Genomic DNA, 20,901 nt, shown 5'->3' with positions numbered 1-20,901 from the left:
CAGAGGCCCGTAAGAAATATGCGCGACTGCACCCTGTGTCCATGACATCTAGTTACGGCTTGGTTACATCTTCACCCCTTCCTCCCCCTTCCTTACCACCATCCCAGACCACTCTCCTCCCCCCCTCCCCTGCGGCTCCCTCACCTTCTCCTATGGGCGCTGCTTCCCCTCCCCAGCCGGAGAAGTGTCCCACTCCTTCGGCGTCTGCCGGTCAAGGGCGCCTCTCCCGGGATGCCCCTTCCCGGCACCTTCCAGGTCAAAGGTCTGCTGCAGCGCGGCGACCGCGAGAGCCGCGGTCTGTCGGTCCCCAGGTCGCCCGGTCTCTTTCTGTTCCTGATCTTGCTGCAGCTGGCTCCTTTATGCCACACAGCCCTCCTCGATCTCAGCCTGAAAAGAAGAAACATAAGTCCCGGGACAAAGAGCCTCTGGTGTCACCGGAGGTCCCTCCCCCGACTTCACAACCGGTTTCTGACCTGTCGTTCATGGATGTCGCCCCCCTCCTTGTCGGTGACGGGTGGGGACCCGGCGGTATGACTGGATTTAGCGTGTTCAGCCCCCATTTAAACCATCGTTCTGTGGTTCTCCAATGGAATTGTATTGGATACTATCGTCACCTTCCGGAATTGAAATCCCTTCTTTCGTCCTACTCTGCAGGTTGTGTGGTTCTCCAGGAATCTCATTTTCCTGATGCTCACTCACAGACCCTTCGTGGGTTCCGTGTTTTCTGTCGAAATCGGGTCGGACCCTTGCGGGCTTCTGGTGGCGTTTGTACGTTGGTCCGTACAGACATTGCTAGCACGTGGATTTCTCTCCAAACTACATTGGAAGCGGTTGCTGTTAAGGTCCACTTAGACTCTGCAGTCACAGTTTGGAATCTTTATCTCCCTCCTGACAGGACTCTTACACCTGCTGCCTTAACCGCCATTCTTCAGCAACTTCCTCCTCCCTTCCTTCTCCTTGGGGATTTTAATGCTTATCATCCTTTGTGGGGCAGTGCCTTTCCATCTAGACGTGGTCTTCTTATAGACCAATTTATTGCAGACCACGACCTGTGCCTTCTTAGTGATGGCTCCCCTACTCATTTCAGTGCCGGTCATGGTACCTTTCCTGCCACTGATCTTCCTCTTTCTTCTCCCTCTCTCCTCCCTTCATTACACTGGTCGCCACACGACGACCTTTGTGATAGTAACCATTTCCTGTTGATTATCACGCTCCCTTCCCGCTCCCCGATGGACAGGTTACCTCGTTGGTCTTTCCACCGCGTCGATTGGCCTCTATACACTGCTCAGGTCGAATTTTCTCCCTCTTTGTCGGGTTGTATTGATGACGTCCTACGTGACGTGTCTGACGCAATTGTTCGCGCTGCTAGCCTTGCTGTCCCGCGCTCATCTGGACCATTTCGTCGCCGGCAAGTCCCGTGGTGGAGTACGGCCATTGCCATTGCCATCCGTGATCGCCGTCGAGCTTTGCAACACTTTAAGAGGCACCCATCCGTAGCCAGCCTTACTACCTTTAAACACCTCCGTGCTAAAGCCCGTTATTTAATCAAACAGAATAAGCGGATATGTTGGGAACGATTCGTTTCTTCCCTTGGTTCTACTGTCCCTCTGTCACGGGTGTGGGCTACACTTCGTTCTCTCCAAGGTTGCCATCGGCAGTCCACCCTCCCAGGCCTTCACCTCCCAGATGGCATTTGTATGGACCCATTAGTTCTTGCAGAACATCTTGCGACCCATTTTGCAGTGGCGTCAGCCTCCTATCCAGCTGCTGTCCTTCATCAAAAACAGCTGGCTGAAGCTTCCACCTTATGTTTCAGCCCTTGTGAGTCAGCATCTTACAACGAACATTTTACTGAGTGGGAATTTCTTTCTGCTCTATCTTCTTCTCATGATACGGCCCCTGGCCCAGATTCCATTCATAACCAACTGCTTCAACATCTCAGTGCTCCACAACGGCACCATCTTCTTCGGGTGCTTAACCGTATGTGGCTCCAGGGTGACTTCCCTTCTCAGTGGAGGGATAGCATTGTGGTTCCTGTCCTTAAGCCTGGTAAGAACCCCCTATCTGTTGACAGCTATCGGCCAATTAGTTTGACCAATGTTGCTGGTAAGTTACTTGAACGGATGGTAGCCCATCGGCTCAATTGGGTCCACGAATCTCGGGATCTATTGTCGCTTTACCAGTGTGGCTTTCGAGAGGGACGGTCTTCAATCGATCATTTACTTCGCTTGGAATCCGCAGTTCGGCAGGCTTTTTCCCAGCGCTGCCATTTGGTTGCAGTGTTTTTTGACCTTCGCAAGGGCTATGACACGGCCTGGCGCCATCACATCTTACTTACCTTTCATCAGTGGGGTCTTCAGGGCCCACTCCCGATTTTTATCCGCCAGTTCCTGATCCATCGGTCATTCAGAGTTCGAGTTGGTACTGCTTTTAGTTCTCCACGGACCCAGGAGACAGGCATCCCACAGGGTTCTGTCTCGAGTGTCCTTCTTTTCTTCATTGCTGTCGATGGACTTGTGGCCTCTGTTGGTCCCTAGGTCGCCCCTGCCCTGTATGTGGATGATTTCTGCATTTGGGTTAGTTCCTCCTCGATGGCATCTGCAGAGCGGCAGCTCCAGGTAGCTATACGGCGTGCCTCTGCATGGACCCCCTCACACGGGTTTCAATTCTCTCCTTTAAAATCGCGAGTGGTCCACTTCTGTCGCCGTACTACGATCCACCCTGATCCAGAGCTCTATCTCGCTGCACAACGATTGCCTGTGGTCCCACAGTTTCGTTTCCTGGGTCTTCTTTTTGACAACAAGCTCACTTGGCTGCCCCATATCAGACTCCTGAAGGTAGGATGTTTCCGTAAACTCAATGTCCTTCGCTTCCTTGCCCACTCCTCTTGGGGTGCGGACCGTTCCCTCCTCCTCCGTCTTTATCGTGCTCTAGTTCTGTCTCGCTTGGACTATGGTTGTCAAGTTTATGTTTCAGCTGCTCCTTCCACACTCCACGTGCTGGATCCAGTCCACCATCATGGTATCCGTTTGGGCACCGGTGCCTTCCCTACTAGCCCTGTTGATAGTCTCCTGGTTGAAGCTGGGATCCCCCCCCCCCCCTTTCCGTTCGGGGGTCCCAGCTTCTGGTGCCTTATGCACTCACTATCCGTTCCTCTCCCACTCATCCTTCCTACTCTATCCTGTTCCCAGACCATGGACGTCGCCCACCAGACTCCCGCCCTCGGGCGGGTTTACCGGTTGGGCTGCGCCTTGCGTCTCTTTGCCGTGATTTTCAGCTTCCTTCTTTGTCCTGTCTTCCTCGCTCCCTCCCCTTCACCCCTCCTTGGTTAGTTCCTCAGCCTCGACTTCGGATGGATCTCCACCGCAGTCCGAAAGATTCCATCCCCCCGGTGTTGTTCCGTTCCTTTTCCGCAAAATTTTATGGGAGTTTTGGGATGCTGTTGCTTTTTACACTGATGGCTCTAAACCTGCTGATCGTGTTGGGTATGCCTTCACGTCCTCTGTTGGAACGGAAAGTCATCTGCTGCCACCTACATGTGGGGTGTTTACTGCGGAATTGATGGCAATTTCCCAGGCCCTTACCTTTATTAAAAAGTCCCCACACAACCGCGTTCTATTATGCACGGTCTCGATGAGTGGCCTTCTTGCTATTGACCGGTGTTTTTCGCGCCATCCCTTGGTCTCTGCCATCCATGACCATCTCGCTGATATTCACCGTGCTGCTTGTTCCATTGACTTCCTTTGGGTCGCTGGCCATGTGGGTATCCCGGGTAATGAGCTCGCTGATCGTTTGGCTGGGGGAGCAGTTACTTACCTCCGTTTTCTGTAGCCCCTCCTGCAGCAGATTTACGGCTTCACATCAAATCCCACTTCGCACAGTCACAGGCCAATTCTTGGGAGGCTACTCCCCTGTCTAATAAACTTCGCGCAATTACGGTGACACCAGGCCCGTGGCGTTCTTCCTTTTGCATCTCCCGAAAGGACTCGACCACATTGTGTCGTCTCTGCATTGGCCATACTCGGCTGATGAGCCACCCCTACAATGTGGTTGTGGAGCCTTCCAGTCAGTAGTCCACATTTTGGTTGAATGGCTCCCCCACACTTTACCGTTGATGTTGGCTGACAATTCCCGGATGGTCTCTCTGGTTCTCGGTTTCCTCCGGGAAAGTGGTTTTTATTCTCAGTTTTAAGGTTTTTAATCTCTCTCTGGTGTTGGGGCAGGGCGGTGAGTGTTTGGGTGTCTCCCACTGTAAGCAGTGTTCGGAGCTTCCTGATTCACCTCCCTGACCGAAATCCTCTTTTCTTCCCCTCTTACTCTGTTTTTACCTTTTTTTTCTTTTTTTTTTTTTTTTTTTTTTTTTTTTTTTTTTTTTTTTTTTTAGGCTTGGTTAGTCTTTCTATTCCCATGCGTACTTTCTACATTCTAGCAGTTGTACCTTTTAAGTCACAGGTGGTCTTGCCTATGCTGCTTCCGCATAGTGTTGGGTTCATTCTCTTGCCGACTTCCCTCATTTTGTTTTTTCCAATGACAACATGACTCCTTTTTACGTTTTTTCCCCTTTCTCCGTTTTATAGTTCTGACTTTACTGAGTTGTCCCATTAGCGGAATGGTGCATATTTGAAACAAGGGACTGATGACCTTGCTGTTTGGTCCCTTAAACCTCAAACAACCAACCATAACCTTAGAGGCAGGTCGTGAAATAAAATTATGTTATTAAAGCACTTATGGTATAAAGCAACAGAGCAGTGTTACCCTCTGAGAGGAATTTTGTTGTGTTGACCGTGGTGTATCTAACGGGGTGGCTTATCGGAAATGAAAGTCAGAATTACGTAAATATTTGAACAGTAACAAACAAAATTTTTATCTGCACTGTTTAACGGATAAAGAAAACGGTCGCCAGCCTAGTTAGGCAAGAGAATGATTAACATTCTTGTTCAAGAAAATAGTTATTAGTAACTTTAACGGGTAAACACAACCTATACTTTGTCACATGTGAGTGCAATGAACTCTGACACATACATATGTTTGTAAGATTGTAGCTAACAGCTAGAGCAGCACAAACTATTTGCAAAAATATAACAGATACCAAAACACACTATTATTTTCAGCGCTTGTTCAAACTGAATGGTCTTTATAAAATTACTATTAACATTCACTGCAGGATCATAAATTGGACATAGGTTAAATCTCTCTCAGTTAAATACTTTACTATTTAAAATGAGAGTTAATTGGTATCTACTAACAGGTTGCTTCTCACTATCTTTTGAATAAAGAAATTATGGTTTTCATAAATAGTGGTCTTCCCGTTACTTGTTACTTAGCATTAGCACAATACACGAACTATGGATCCCGTTATTCTATTAATATGCACTTCCAATACATAAGAGAGACAACCACTTAGCAATCGTGAACCTACAATTTTCTACTATTGCAGTTTTCCATTTTTACAACAGTGAAACACAATGTTGACAAAATTGCAAGAAACTGACTCACCTTTTAGAACTTATTACAGGTAGCACTATGATCGTTAACTAAGCAAAACTTTTTATAAGCCTCAGTTTTAAGAGCTTTTAATCTTTAAAAGAAACTGCAAATTGTCTTTATTACCACAATCTTCTACTTGCAATTAAATGATTAAATAGGTGACTTTGAAACTCCACAAAACTTTGTTAGACTGTTTCCATCCCTGGAAGGCTTTCACAAGACTACATTTGCTACCTCCCACAATTTCATTAAATCCACGGTAAATCTGAATACACCCTTCTTACCAAAGATCAAACAACATTATTTAATGTTCTGAGGCTTTCATTTTTTCCACAAACTAGGACAGTCGGTAATCATAGTTATAATGGAGAGGAACCTCAAAGGTGTTGTGATAGGGAAAAATCAAGGTAGGTACATGAATTCAGTTATAAGTTACCTTATATTTGAGCACACTAATACATCCAATAAGCTGATCCTTCACTGTACATTATGATAGTATTTCGTTACAGTGATTGCGCAGTGTGGTGGCAACTGCATGTTGGTTGGTCGATTTGCAGGCAGAATTGCTGGACACTGTCCCTGCTTGGTGGCGATGATGGATACCAATTCCAGAATCGTTCCAGCTATTTATCCATCCATCCATCCATCCGAGGCATTGGAAAGTGGCAGAAAAAGCCTCTCTCGGCACCAGCACAATATACAACTTTAACATGGCAGTGCACAGTTTGGTAGCTTGTCCCCAACTGACTCTCGTTCCACCTTTTCTACCTAGGCCAACCACAATTTGCGCACACTAGACAGCCCGTTCCCGAGGGGAACCAAACTACCTCTTATACACAGAATAACTAAGAATCCTAAACGAGGATCAGCAGTTTACATAACAGTAAACAAACATTTTAAATAAAACAGAACATTTGCACAAATGGGTATTTCTACAAAAAATTATTTACACAGAAATTACAATTATATATAGCAAGTTTTGTTCCCTCCAAATGGGACAAAGAATTTAAATGACAGATATACCACATTGCATAGAATCAAACCACGACATCAAAATTTTAACAAAGAAAGGAGTATTTATGTTACCGATTCACACATTTACAGATACTCAATGTTATAACATAAAAACCAAATGAAAAAAGCAAAATAAATCCGTACAGTATTAGAGCTATGGTGTTACAAACCCTTGTGAGGCCAATGTTGGAGCTACTTAAAAGAGAAGTGGCTGCACCAGTCACGAAAAACTGACAACGGCCAGGAGAGTGGTGTGCTGATCACATGCTACTCCGCATCCGCATCTGGTGACGCCTAAGGGCTGAGGATAAGGCGGCCAATCTGTACCGTTGGGTCTTCAATGCCCGTTCGGAGGGTGTTTTGTTTCTTTAGTTGCAGTGTAATGAAATTGGAGGATATACGAGGTGCATTCAAGTTCCAAGGCCTCCGATTTTTTTCTAATTAACTACTCACCCGAAATCGATGAAACTGGCGTTACTTCTCGACGTAATCGCCCTGCAGACGTACACATTTTTCACAACGCTGACGCCATGATTCCATGGCAGCAGCGAAGGATTCTTTAGGAGTCTGTTATGACCACTGAAAAATTGCTGAGGCAATAGGAGCAGAGCTGGTGAATGAATGTGCGGCCACGGAGAGTGTCTTTCATTGTTGGAAAAAGCCAAAAGTCACTAGGAGCCAGGTCAGGTGAGTAGGGAGCATGAGGAATCACTTCAAAGTTGTTATCACGACGAAACTGTTGCGTAACGTTAGCTCGATGTGCGGGTGCGTTGTCTTGGTGAAACAGCACACGCGCAGCCCTTACTGGACGTTTTTGTTGCAGTGCAGGAAGGAATTTGTTCTTCAAAACATTTTCGTAGGATGCACCTGTTACCGTAGTGCCCTTTGGAACGCAATGGGTAAGGATTACGCCCTCGCTGTCCTAGAACATGGACACCATCATTTTTTCAGCACTGGCGGTTACCCGAAATTTTTTTGGTGGCGCTGAATATGTGTGCTTCCATTCAGCTGACTGGCGCTTTGTTTCTGGATTGAAAAATGGCATCCACGTCTCATCCATTGTCACAACCAACGAAAAGAAAGTCCCATTCGTGCTGTCGTTGCGCGTCAACATTGCTTGGCAACATGCCACACGGGCAGCCGTGTGGTCGTCTGCCAGCATTCGTGGCACCCACCTGGATGACACTTTTCGCAGTTTCAGGTCGTGATGCAGGGTTGTGTGCACAGAACCCACAGAAATGCCAGCTCTGGAGGCGATCTGTTCAACAGTCATTCGGCGATCCCCCAAAACAATTCTCTCCACTTTCTCGATCATGTCGTCAGACTGGCTTGTGCGAGCCCGAGGTTGTTCTGGTTTGTTGTCACACGATGTTCTGCCTTCATTAGACTGTCGCACCCACGAACGCACTTTTGACACATCCATAACTCCATCACCACATGTCTCTTTCAACTGTCGATGAATTTCAATTGGTTGCACACCATGAAAATTCAGAAAACGAATGATTGCACGCTGTTCAAGTAAGGAAAACGTCGCCATTTTAAGTATTTAAAACAGTTCTCATTCTCGCCGCTGGCGGTAAAATTCCATCTGCCGTACGGTGCTGCCATCTCTGGGACGTATTGACAATGAACGCGGCCTCATTTTAAAACAACGTGCATTTTTCTATCTCTTTCCAGTCCTGAGAAAAAAAATCGGAGGCCTTAGAACTTGAATGGACCTCGTAAGGAGTAATCAAAAAGTTTCCGTTTGAGAGCGCTCCTGCAGCGTATACGAAACGTAGCGCGACTCCAATGCACGTATAGAAGCACCGATATGTCGGCAAGAGATTAGCCTCGCATTCGTGCCTTTTCAACGTGTGCGGTAAATGGCGATGTTATTACCAAATGCGTCCAAACACAACCAACGTGATGTTAGTCTTTTCTTGGTTGCTGAAAGGCAGATCGGCTACTGGTAATCCAACGGAGAATGAGTAGTGTGTATGGGGAAGCATGTCTGTCGAAAAGCAGCGGCGTGGAATGGTGCGCCCAGGGGTGCTGCTGCTTAATGATGACGCTCATTCCCATGTCGCAACGCACAACTTACGCCAACTCAAGCGAGAAACTACAGTTCTAATATTCTCCTTTCGTGATTATCAAGCCTTCTTTCCCTTAAAAGAGGCATTGAACGGTCGACGAGGATGTGCAGAAGGCAGTTACGGACTTGTTCACACAAACGGGTATCTTCAGTCTGGTGCATCGCTGTCTCAATTTCCTCCAGGGTGATTTTGCCTGTGTGGCATACCGATTCTGGACTGTACGGCCTTCGAATGGAAACTTTTTGATCGACGCTTAAATTTTCATTTCCAGTCACACAATGAAAAAGAGATACGCATTATCGATAGGCCAACAGTCCATCGATAGATTTAATAGATTTGAACTACCGATATATCGATGCTACGAGGGCTGACTGAAAAGTAATGCCTCCACCTTCATGACCTCCGCCCCCGGTAGCTGAGTGGTCAGCGCGACAGAATGTCAATCCGAAGGGCCCGGGTTCGATTCCCGGTTGGGTAGGAGATATTCTCCGCTGAGGGACTGGGTGTTGTGTCGTCCTAATCATCATCATTTCATCCCCATCGACGCGCAAGAAGCCGCAGTGGCGTCAAATCGAAAGACTTGCACCCGGCGAACGGTCTACCCGCCGGGAGGCCATATTCACACGATATTTGTTATTTACCTTCGTAACTCTTCAACAGTTGGCAGCGTTGGTATGCGGCAGTTACTGGCTTGTTCCGTAGCCTCTTCTCTACACCTCCAGTTGACGAGAAGCCTTAGCATTGAACTGTTGTGTTGTTACAGTGTAAAGTATGGAACCCTGCGCAGGCGAGAGAACGAAAGCAGTTTATGGTGATTGTGTTGATGTGGGTACTGTGCGTCGTTCGGCTAGTAAGTTTAAAGATGAGACGGGAACATCTGACCTCAGTGACAGAGTTGGGCGCCCTGAGACAGCAACCACCGAGTTTCAAAAGCAAAACGTTGGCAGATTGATCCAGGACGATCGCCGCATCATTCAGAGAGAAATTGCAAGCACAATTGCTTTGCTTTGCTTGGCTATCGTAAGATCTGTACACGATGGGTACCCCGGATGCTGACTTCAGAGATTGAATCTCACCACCGTACAGCATCCTCTGTACAGTCCAGATTTAGCACTCTCTGACTTCCATCTTTTCCCGATAATGAAAGATGATGTTCGGGGACATCATTATGCTTCTAATGAAGACGTTGAGAGAACTGTCAGACTGTGGTTGCGGAAACAGAGCGTCAACTTCTTCCGTGACGGCTTCAGAAAACTTTTTCATTGTTGGCAGAAATGTGTCCAATTGACTGGTGATTACGTGGAAAACTGAATATTGGTAATTAAAGATCGCATTCTAAGGATTATTTCTGCGTTTGGTTTATTAAAATATTCCCATCCACACTCAATTAACGAAGGTGGAGGCATTACTTTGCATTCAACCCTCGTATGTCGACGGTACTAACGGCCTCGCCTATGCGTACGGTAGCAATTACCGACTGTTGTACGTCGTTGGCCATAATTGAGTTCAGTTTTCTTTTGTTAATCAGTTCACTTCTTACTTGCAGTTTTACATAATGTGAGTGCTGTAGTCTATTATTTTTGTGCTGTGCCGCTAGTTCGTAATTACGGATAATTTTGTTCTAACATATCCACAGCACTTATGGGAAGACTATGTAACATCAGTATGACCTTATAGTAAGATAATTTTTGTAATGCTTTTGGCCTGAAGATGAGGTATTCCCTCGAAACATGTTGCAAAATAAATAAGTAATACAATAGTTACCAAAGTTTGACTGGTAGCGATAATTTAAAATACCTTTACATATCACTTAAGACTTGTTTCAATGCTACAACTTAACAAAAATACCAAAAGATCCAACAAACAGAATTAAAGAAAAAAGATTAAGCGCATCTCAGATAACAAACTTATTGCTGACCACTCGGCAAGCTATATTGTAGCAATGAGCCAACAAGCACTTAGCCTTAGGTCCCAACCCCAATCAGGCCTATTGTGAATTGCAGGGGCAGCATAAGTTACATGCTCAATAAAAATGTCTTCAAACATACACTTTCAATAATAATAGAACAAAAATAAAAGTTTCTGATGGAGCCACACTTGCATTATTTGAAATACAAAATCGTTATTGTTCCAAATCAGTAGAGCCTACACTACAGATAACTAATGCCATCCTACGAAAACAGAGAGAGAACGTCCACTCCCATTACTGAACTAATGGACCTGTTGGAATTCACACTCTCAGATAACTGTTTCTTTTGCTATTCCAGATTGATCATTCACAAATTTAGTATTTATAAACTGTTGTGCGATTTCACTTAAGTTTTATTCTTCTTTTAGTGGTTTTCAGAAAATTTAAATGTTTTTTTATAATTAACGAGGCTTATTAGATTTATGGGATATCACATGTAGGATTTTGGTAATTTCTGGTGTATGTAGTATTTCCACAATATGTTTGCTGAAATACAGCTGGAAAATCAATTACTTAGCAGAAGTAGAATATTAGTAACTGGCAGAATTCCAGTTTACTTTGTTTGATAAGGGCAGTCGAATGAAATAAATTTCTACTGATTAGGAAATCGGGCCGTAGCACTGGTAGATACGTTTTGCTATTTGGGAAGCAAAATGTTAACTGCAGTTTTTCAGCAGCAAGAAAAGAGGACTTGGTTATCATGTACTATAAATTTAAGTGTTAGAAAGCGATTTCTGAAAGTATTTGGAATGTCGCCATGAATGGAAGTGAGAACAACGATAAACTGAACGGACTAAAAGTGAATTCGAAATGTGTTGTTTCACATGGAGCGAAAATCAGATGAGTGCATAGGATAAGTAATGACGACATAGTGAATCGAATCGGCGGAAACACGGTTTATAGCACAACTAGGCTGAAGGAAGGGATTGTTTGACGGGACAGTTCGAGACTTCAAACAATTGATAACGTGTGGAGGAATAGTTGTGGGGGTGAGAGAGGTAAAATTCGTAGGGCGAGTCCAAGGTGTTGATATAGAAAAGAAATTAAACTGGACGCTATTTGTGATAGCTATACAGAGCTGAAGAGACTTGCTCAGGATATACTGCGGTGACCTTCATCAAACAAGGCTGGAGCTACTAAACTGAATTTGGTTTTGTTGTCAGTCTGTTTACTTCACGTATGTTCATCGCGTAAATCTTTGCTCTGTGTTAACCTATCACTTCAGGATGGTATACTTCGAATAAGGTTACTACAGTTTGTATCCCTAGACGCATGATGTTGTTTTCTTATGCAGATACGCAGACAACATGAAGCGACTGTCGGCCGTGTTTCGCGAGCACAGGGCGGACTCTCTGGAGCGTGCCGTGTGGTGGGTGGAGTACGTGATCCGCCACAGGGGGGCCCCACACCTGCGCAGCGCCGCCCTCGACCTGCACTGGTGGCAGCTGCTGCTGCTCGACGTCGTCGCCTTCCTGCTGGTGGTCGCTGCCCTCACACTCTGCCTCGTCTACTTCGTCACGCGGCGGGCAGTCTCCTTCTTCAAAGGCAGCAAGCAGAAGCAGAAGAAGCAGTGACGCACCCATGAACTATTCTAGACTCTTTTCCACCAACACTATACGTTGAGAAGCATTTACAGACTAGCGTCTCTCTGAAAAGTTTTTCTGTGAAATAACACCAGAGTTCATATCACATTATGTGCAGAGTGAATCTGATCAAATGTCGTACGTTCTTCGAGGATATCTTCCCAGTAGTTTGATACTGGAGATCCTGGTATCAGTGACTCGTTGCAGACTAGCTGCACTTCGTACGATACATAACCCCATTTTTACTTGTATATGAATTGCACTGAAAATATCGGCACACATTGCAGTTGTAGACAGTATTCACTGTTCGTCCTGTTAGGAAGTAAACTAGGTTCCATTCACTTGCTCCTGATAGCAGTAACGCCCACTTTACTCTTTTTCCTCAACCTTGCATTCAGTACTGCTCGGTTCGGTCTCTGGTTTGTTTCTCCGGCGGCACTAGTTGTACGTTTTGGTACACAGCAGTGTGGATAGGTTTATAGCGACGAGTTGGTCGATCTACATAGCGTGCTCGGATTCCCTGAATGCAGTGCAACACCGCCATGACGACTCTATGCTGTCGCAGGAACAGCACCCGCGGTACTTTCGCATCTGTACATAGGCAACGTAACAAAGTGGGTAGTTCTGTATTAAAATAGACGATATTTAAGTATTTTCCACTACTGTGACATTTTCACAAAAAAAGGCAACTGGCATAACAAACCGAATATAGTATTATATTATACTGTATTATTATTATATGTATTATAATTAGATTTTCAAGTTGAAACAGAACCACCAGAGTAGGGCGAAACTGGACGCAGCATTATGATTTGAAATCTCAAGTTAAATTGTATAATCTCTAATACTAAATTTGTATTGTAGCTCTGGATGCATTTGCTTGAGTTACTTAGATTTTACGTGCTAAATAAATGCGTAGTAAGAATACGGAGTGCCTTGAACAATAAATTTGTCTGTTACGATTTAAGTTTTTATGTTTCTTGTGCGTTGGTACCTTAGCATTCCTAGCTCCACGCTTGCTGAAACATTTCAACACCATTGCGCCACTGTCTTCTCCAGGCGTCCATCAGTTCTTCGACAGATACTACAACCAGCGACACTTTGGCACATGACACACGGGATGCCTGAAGCTGCAAGATAGTAACATGAACAAATACTGGCCGCCATGTGGACGCCGTCATTCCGCCACCATCCTGGAAGGTTACCCAAAGGGTTCTCCAGCCACCTGATGGGCAGAGGGTCGAACTGAGGCGCTCCTGGCCACAGAGCCGCAGGGGCTCTCGCCAGAGCCACGCGCCACTACTCGCCTTCCTGTTTGGTTTTCGTTCCCTAGACGTTCGCGCCAGTTAGCTGCCACGGCCGGGTTGGACCAAAGCCTTCTAGATACAAGGCCTACGCACAGCGGCCATATTGGGACGTGACGTCACAAACTGTTGGCCATCTTATCTTCAGTCGGCAGTCCTGTTGGCGTGTATATTCTGTTGAAAGTGTGTGACACGTGATATTGATATATATTTCTTACAGTATTCCCCTACAGTTCTGCGAAGTATGGGATACAGGTGCTGCCTTTCCTTTCGCCAGGGAAATTATAAATCCCAAAAAGGCATGAAAGTGCACATGTTTCGATTTCCCAAATGCGTGAAGTTGAGAAATCGCTGGATCAACGCTATTCCCAGACAGGAATTTTTGTCTATGCATATTTAAGGGTAAGTAAATAAAAAAAAGGTTGTAGCATGTTATTTGTTTCCATTGCACCACATTTACCAATTGTTTTTAAAAGCAGTTACCTGGTATGTATCATGTACCAGTATCATTTGTTTCTTAATTCTGGACCGTTGCTGCGAGGTTAATACGAAGCTGGCTGTGAAATGTCTCTCATATTTGCAACTATTGTCACACAGTGTAGCTCGAAAATATTTAGTATTCCTTATCATTCCTACCAGATTATTGAGTTTCCAGTACTTTTTATTTGGAAGAGCTACTGAATGAGTTTGTTCAGTTTTACATATACAGCTATTCGGAAATAATTGAAATTTGAGTAAACTACCTTAGAAAATTGCTTTAATGAATTCAGTGTTCGACAGATCAAGCAGTATAGAAAGCAGAATTTCGAGGTAAGTGCATTATAATTAAATTAACAGCATTCTGTGACACGAATTTCAATCAAGGATATAGGAGAAACAATTTTTTCATGTTTAAGATTCTAAAGCTGTACAATATTTAAGGGAAAGCGCGTCAAGTGCAGAAGTGAGTAATATTAAAGAGACAAAAAGCTACAGCCACGTTGCAAAAAATAGTGTAAAGGAGAAATCGAAAAGTTAAATGAACGATTAAAAATTATTCATATAGTTGCTGATATACTGAGACGAGATAGCACTAAACTTGAGAACGAAAACCGTGAGTTAAAAACATTGGTTGCGGGCAGTAAACGCCAAAAGAGCATAAACAACTTAAACACGCATTCCAGTGAAAGTAACTGTCAAAACTGCGTAAACAGGCCTAACTCAAATGCCCTTCAAAGTGAAAACAGTGCCCTAAAGTGTGTGAACAATTCAAAAACTATTTCTCGTGTAATGCCAAACAAAGTGACTAAAGTGCCTTGCTCACAACGAAATACATGGAATAAACCTAATATCGTGTGCACAAACAAGTTCAGCGTGTTATCAGAAAGCAGCAGCAACTCCATAAACATTGAAAGTGAACAAGCCACCAAACGTGAAGGTAAAAACATTGTACGGAGCTGCAAAAACATCACCAACAGCCAGAAACAGCGAACAAAGAAACACAATGTGCTTTTTCTAGCGGACAGCCATGGAAGAAAGCTAGCAAATATTCTACAGGATGTGAATACGGATCTTCATGCAACTGGCATCGTAAAACCTGGTGCGAGGACAGAAAATATTGTTGAAGGCATCTCAAAACACAAGAATACAACAAGGAACAGTGTCTTTGTTGTTTGTGTGACTGGTGCAAATGATGTAGCACATAATGTAGCCAAAAAGTGGATAACAGGTTTGAAAAATATTTTAGATGTAAGGTGGAAAACACTATTGTTGTGACGATACCTCATAGACATGACTTGATCTATAATTCATGTGTTACCAAAGAGATTCGTAAAACAAATATTAAAATCAAACAACTATGTTCCATTTATGCTAAATGCAATGTAGTGGATATTAGCAGACTTGAAAGAAATTTGCACACGGAACATGGTGAGCATCTAAATTGCCATGGGAAAACATTTTTGTGTCGGGAGATTAAACAAAGTTGTAAATGAAATACGAGCACGCAGCAGCCTTGTCTTAAAAGACAGTCCCACAGAGCATGACTGTACACTTCTTTTTTTTTTTTTTTTTTTTTTTTTTTTTTTTTTTTTTTTTTTTTTTTTTTTTTTTTTTTTTTTTTTAGGAACACGACATTGCATTCGGAGGAAAGCTAGAAACCACATTAAGTGGAAACTGCAGCAGTCTAATTTATTCAGATAATTGTGCAACCCTATATCATGTAGCGAAAATAAATGAATACAGAAAGTTCTACAAAAGTAGAATACCATTATGTAGCAGTGACAGTTTCCTCCTCCTTCATATAAATGTACAATCTCTAAGGTGTAAAATCAATGAATTACAACACTGGCTCGATAAAATCAACTGCAGTGTTCTATGCATCAATGAACACTGGATGAAAGACACTGAAATAGACTTGCGTGTTCCTCTTGGATATTCGTTAGTTACAAGCAAATGCAGAAAAAGTATTACACACGGTGGGGTTTCAATATATGTCAAAAGTAACCTTGAACTGCATTACTTAGTTATAGACATTAGTAGAATATGCCTTGAAGCTACAATAGAAGTAGCCGGTGTGGTAATGCATGAACAGAAAACTGTGATTCTCTATCTATCGAATCCCAGGCTCTGATGAGATAGTATTTATAGAAAAAATTAATACTTTAATATAGTTGTTGTCAAAATATAAACAGCATAGAATTGTAATTGTAGGTGATATTAACATAGATATAAGGGCAAAGAGAAAAAACGTAAATCATATGATTAACACTCTGAAGTCTTTAAACTATTACAGTCTCAATGAAAAACCCACTAGACTGAACGCATACCTTGATAACATAATTAGCCATGTACAAAGAGACTCCATACAATGTGATGCAACAGAATTAGGTGTATCAGATCATGCAGGGCTATGGCTTCAAATAGAAAAGTCAGCCTTCAGTTCTACACAGAGAGAAGTGACATATAGAATTCTAGGTGAATCCAATGTAAACAAAATAAGCCAGTTAAAAGAAATGGATTGGACTCATGTAATGGATAACAAGAAAACGATTAATAAATGTTTTTCCATTTTCCTGAGAGAGATCAAGCATATAGTAGAAATGACATGCCCCTTGGTAACGAAAAGGTACCAGAGTAATATTACTCATAAGCAACAAAATACTAACAAGTGGTACACCCCACAACTTAACGAACTCAGAATACTACTGATGATTATGAAAGACAAATCTCATAACAATGATGGGGACAAGGAAAATTACACTAAAATGAGAAACATTTACAGATTAGAAATAAAAAATGCTAAGTGCTGTGCAAATGATGAATATATTTTAAATTCTAAAAATAAATGTAAAGCTGTCTGGACTGTCATTAAAAGGGAAATTAATAATACCAATAAAGAAAGGAATATCCCTATTGACTGCAATATTCTCAATGAATATTCTGTAAATAGCATCACCAACCCACCCATCAATTCTGCCCCTGATGCAGAAGCATTGCTCACTTGTGCAAAACAGACAAGAAGTGAGAAGTTCACTTAGACCTGAATCACATTAAATGATATTCATAAGTCAATAAACAAATTAATTCCAAAACAGAAGATTATTATGGACTCAGTAATCTCATCATTAAATGTATAGGAAAAGAAATTGAAATGAAGGGTATGAAAAAAGGGTGTCGACTCGGTGTCACATGATATACTCATCAAAAAGTTAAAATACTGTGGCATTGAAGATGACACACTCAGACTAATCAGATCTTATCGAAGCAATAGGTTATAACTTGTATATGCAAATAAGCAGAGGTCAGAAATACTCCCTATAGAAATAGGAATACCCCAAGGCTCTATTCTTGAACCTTTTCTGTTCATTGTCTATGTTATTGACTTCTCCAATTACATACGGTGTAAGAAAATACTATATGCTGACGATATGACATTAATAAGTACAGGAGAGAACTTACAGTGTGTACTGGACAAAAATAGAGAAATGATGCAGATGGCTAATTACTGGTGTCAAGCAAACCAACTGTGCATAAATCAAACAAAAACAGAAGGAAATAATATTTAATCTCAAAGTAACTAAAAATGAAAACAAAACAGTGAAATTACTTGGACTAATCATAGACCAAAAGCTCTCATAGGAAGCACACACTAATTATCTATGTAGTAAACTAGCATGTGTACTTATTGTATAATTTAAGAAAGTGTGAGCAAGCAATTGCTACTCCACTCACACTAAGCTTTTTTTCATTCCCAACTGCAATATGGAATATTGCTTTGGGGTAACACCCCAGGGGCTGAATGTATTTTCAGATGGCAGAAGAAAGCAATCAGGTGCATGGAGGGGTTAGCACCCAGAGAGTCTTGCAGAAATTATTTTAAATCTCTTGGCATAATGACAGTGCCAAGCATGAACATATATAACTGTCTAATATATGCCAGAGAAAATCTGAAGAAATTGAACATGAGATGTGATGTGCATGCACACAGTACAATAAACAGTCACCTGCTGGACTTGCCTTCCACAAGACTTGCTGTAGTCCATAATAAGTACTTACTGAAAAATTTTATGCCTAAGTTACCATGCTCAGCTTGTACAGTACCACTAAATAAATATAAGAATACATTGCAAACCTGGCTAAAAAACAACGAATTCTATACAACTGAAGAATTCTTAGAAACTAATCATCAAAATATGTTTTACCTAAGTTATGAAGAAAATGTTTCGATTTTATATAAGCTAGTTATTTACTGTGATCCTTTTCTTATGTGTATATTTAATTACTGTATAAAACATTGTTTTACATAATGCTGAAGAAAAGGTCTTTAATTCCTTTTCTCCCCTTTCTGTAACTCTTTGAATATCGTACTGAAACTAAAACCCTCTGTAAACTTTGACGAAGCCAATTGTGTGAAAAATACTGAAAGGCTAATAAAAAGAATAAAAAAAATAAAAAAATTCTATTCTATTCAAGTTCTGGAGAAACTGGGAAATAAAATATTTTTTCGGGTTTTTTGATTTGTTAAACACTATGTCAGCAGGTGCTCCATTTCGTCGAATGATTTGAGTTTCGTGTGAGGTCAGCAAATTTTGAAGTGGGGAGAAAAATTTACGAAAATAACCAGGGAAACAAATTCTTAAATTCTGTAGGAGCTCCAACTGCTTTATTTAAAACCGAACATGTCTGCCTGTTGTTGCATATTGCCGATTTTTTACTGCAAGAAAGCGTAGCTCCTGAGGTAAAAGACATAATTTAAAATTACAGTTTATATTCAAGCCTAGAAACGCGCATTTAAGGCAAACCGTCAAAATTATTTTACATCTTGAAATAACGTAGGGCGGTTTTCTACAGTTACTTTCGCAATGATATAAATTTCCATACTTTCATTACAAGGCCATGCAGAAGAAGAAACCACGAGAATACCTTTGCGGTCTCAGCTCTAAAACTCGTAATGTTCTTATAGCTACAGAGTGCTTAACAGGAGCGTTCCGATACAGACCTGATCATCAGCGTGTGACGTCACAAGTGTGCGCGCAGGCATGTAGTCTAGGTGGTGTTGGCTGGACACAGCGACGTGTAACCAAAGAGTTCACGAGATTGCGCCACGCCTGGACCGCGCTAGCAACGGGACCATACGAATTTCCCTCCAGCGATATGATTCACACTGACAAGTTTTGAACGACATGAATAACAAGGAGCCCCTTGAATGCGAGACCGCAACTTCAGTTTTTAGTAAGGTTTATTTGAACAACAATTATGACAGGAAAAATATTAGCTGCTAATGACTAGGCACGTGCATCAGGAGGGAGGCGCAGAGGCCAACCTTTTATGGGATGTATGACTTACATCGTGAACAGTGAGTGAACAACAACGCGCCACAGTGACAACAAAAGTTCGCACCATCAAGACCGAAGGCGAACTGCTTGGGAGTTACAGACCTTGCAGGACGTTCAGCTAGGCATTCGCTCTTCAAGAATGCATATAGAACGGTGTGACGGGGTGATGAGAACGGATGAACGTGATGGCGCGTAGCCGAATACAAAATAGTCTGTCGTGGAGCATGTCGTGAAACTGGCTGTCCTAGAGATCGTGCGATAATATGTTTTACACGCCCGGAAGAAATATCGAGAGACTGAATTTGTCCAGTGGTTGTAGGTGGTATGAATTACAATATCACAAACTTTTCAGGACGAATACTTTGCTCTAAAGGAGTACGACTTTCATACGCAGACCAGGAATCGAGCAGAAGAAAGTTTTCTGACCATTATTGGCCAAAAGCAGTGTTCGTACCATAGTTATAGTTGTCTTACGCCTGTTTTCCCACTCTTGCTTGCTGTGGCATAAATATTCCTACTGCCTTTGCAAGATCACGCACACGAGAAAGAATCTTACGGGCGAGTACAACTCCAGCTTTTTGCAGCACAATAAATAACTTTCCAGCCAGCTTACCATCCAGATTAACAGTCGACATAACCGTATACGAATGCGTTAAGGCATTGATATTTAGTTGATCTTGATACAGCTCCTTCATTGTACGCCTCAAGTGCATTGTCCGCACAATCGAGCTTTTACGACACAGTGCGTTCCACCGACTCATCATGCACAAACGCTGATATCTCATCTGCCACTTCTTTCTCACTCTGCGAAATTCCTTGGGTTTCTTTCTGGCGAAATATCAACTTCGGCAACTGTTGCTGTAGACTTAATATACTGTTTGCTCTGTTTATCGTTGCCAGTGTTCTGCTTTGTGTCAATACGAATAGCACTGTAACGCAGTTAAGTTATTAGTCGAGTTCAACTACGTTCTGTAGTCTCATGCTGTGCTCACCACTGCATACTTCCAGCCCCGCCCCCTGTTGCCATTAGCAGGGACAATATTGTGGTTGCATGGAAGACAATGTGTGGGGCGTCGAATGCCGTAAACATTGTTGGCTTTTTGCGATCAACACTCAAGTTGCTCCTTGAATGAATTAAGCATATAGAAACAGGAAGACGTAACTCTCAAACGTTATCGAGAAAATAGAGTTCGGTAATTTTAGGCCTGCTGATGTACTTTGTGTTATATCTGTTAAGGACTCGGCGGCTGAGCTGTTAGTTCCGTAAGCGCGATACCTCTGGATCGAATCTCACTGTTGCTTCATATCTGTCTATCATTACCAGATAATTCCAACAGATTTATTTTGACTGTGCAAATTGTTATTTAATATTTTCATAATCTTGGAAAACGAGAAGTTTTCTTTCTTAGGATATTCTGGGATATAAGAACAACACAAAAGAACTTTCAGCCAAATCAGTCTACCATTTTATTTGCATTACTGTATTTACATTTGTAAAAAGTAGAATGTGTAACGGATACAGTACTCACAATTCAGACGGATACTGGTTATAGAAACGTCGACAACGACGATTGTTACGACTTGCAGCACGTGTAAGAAAAGCCGAATTTTAACACGTGTATGGTTTTTTCAGTGTGCTTATTCCAAAGCATA

General features: G+C 42.6%; 1 protein-coding gene across 1 annotated transcript in view; it reads left to right on the top strand.

Moving 5' to 3' along the window:
• Positions 1-13,059, top strand: part of LOC124594960 (UDP-glucosyltransferase 2-like) — a 125,173-nt gene extending 112,114 nt beyond the window's left edge. Inside the window, exon 8 of the mRNA XM_047133470.1 lies at positions 11,840-13,059. Within this exon, the coding sequence (XP_046989426.1) occupies positions 11,840-12,119 (280 nt within the window). The 3' untranslated portion in view covers positions 12,120-13,059. The remainder of the gene's footprint in view (positions 1-11,839) is intronic.
• Positions 13,060-20,901: the final 7,842 nt, after the last annotated feature.

The sequence above is a fragment of the Schistocerca americana genome, chromosome 2, assembly GCF_021461395.2.
Source record: "Schistocerca americana isolate TAMUIC-IGC-003095 chromosome 2, iqSchAmer2.1, whole genome shotgun sequence".
NCBI lineage: Eukaryota > Metazoa > Arthropoda > Insecta > Orthoptera > Acrididae > Schistocerca > Schistocerca americana.
The sequence above is the reverse complement of the archived record's forward strand: the minus strand, read 5'-3'. Positions and strand labels throughout refer to the sequence as shown.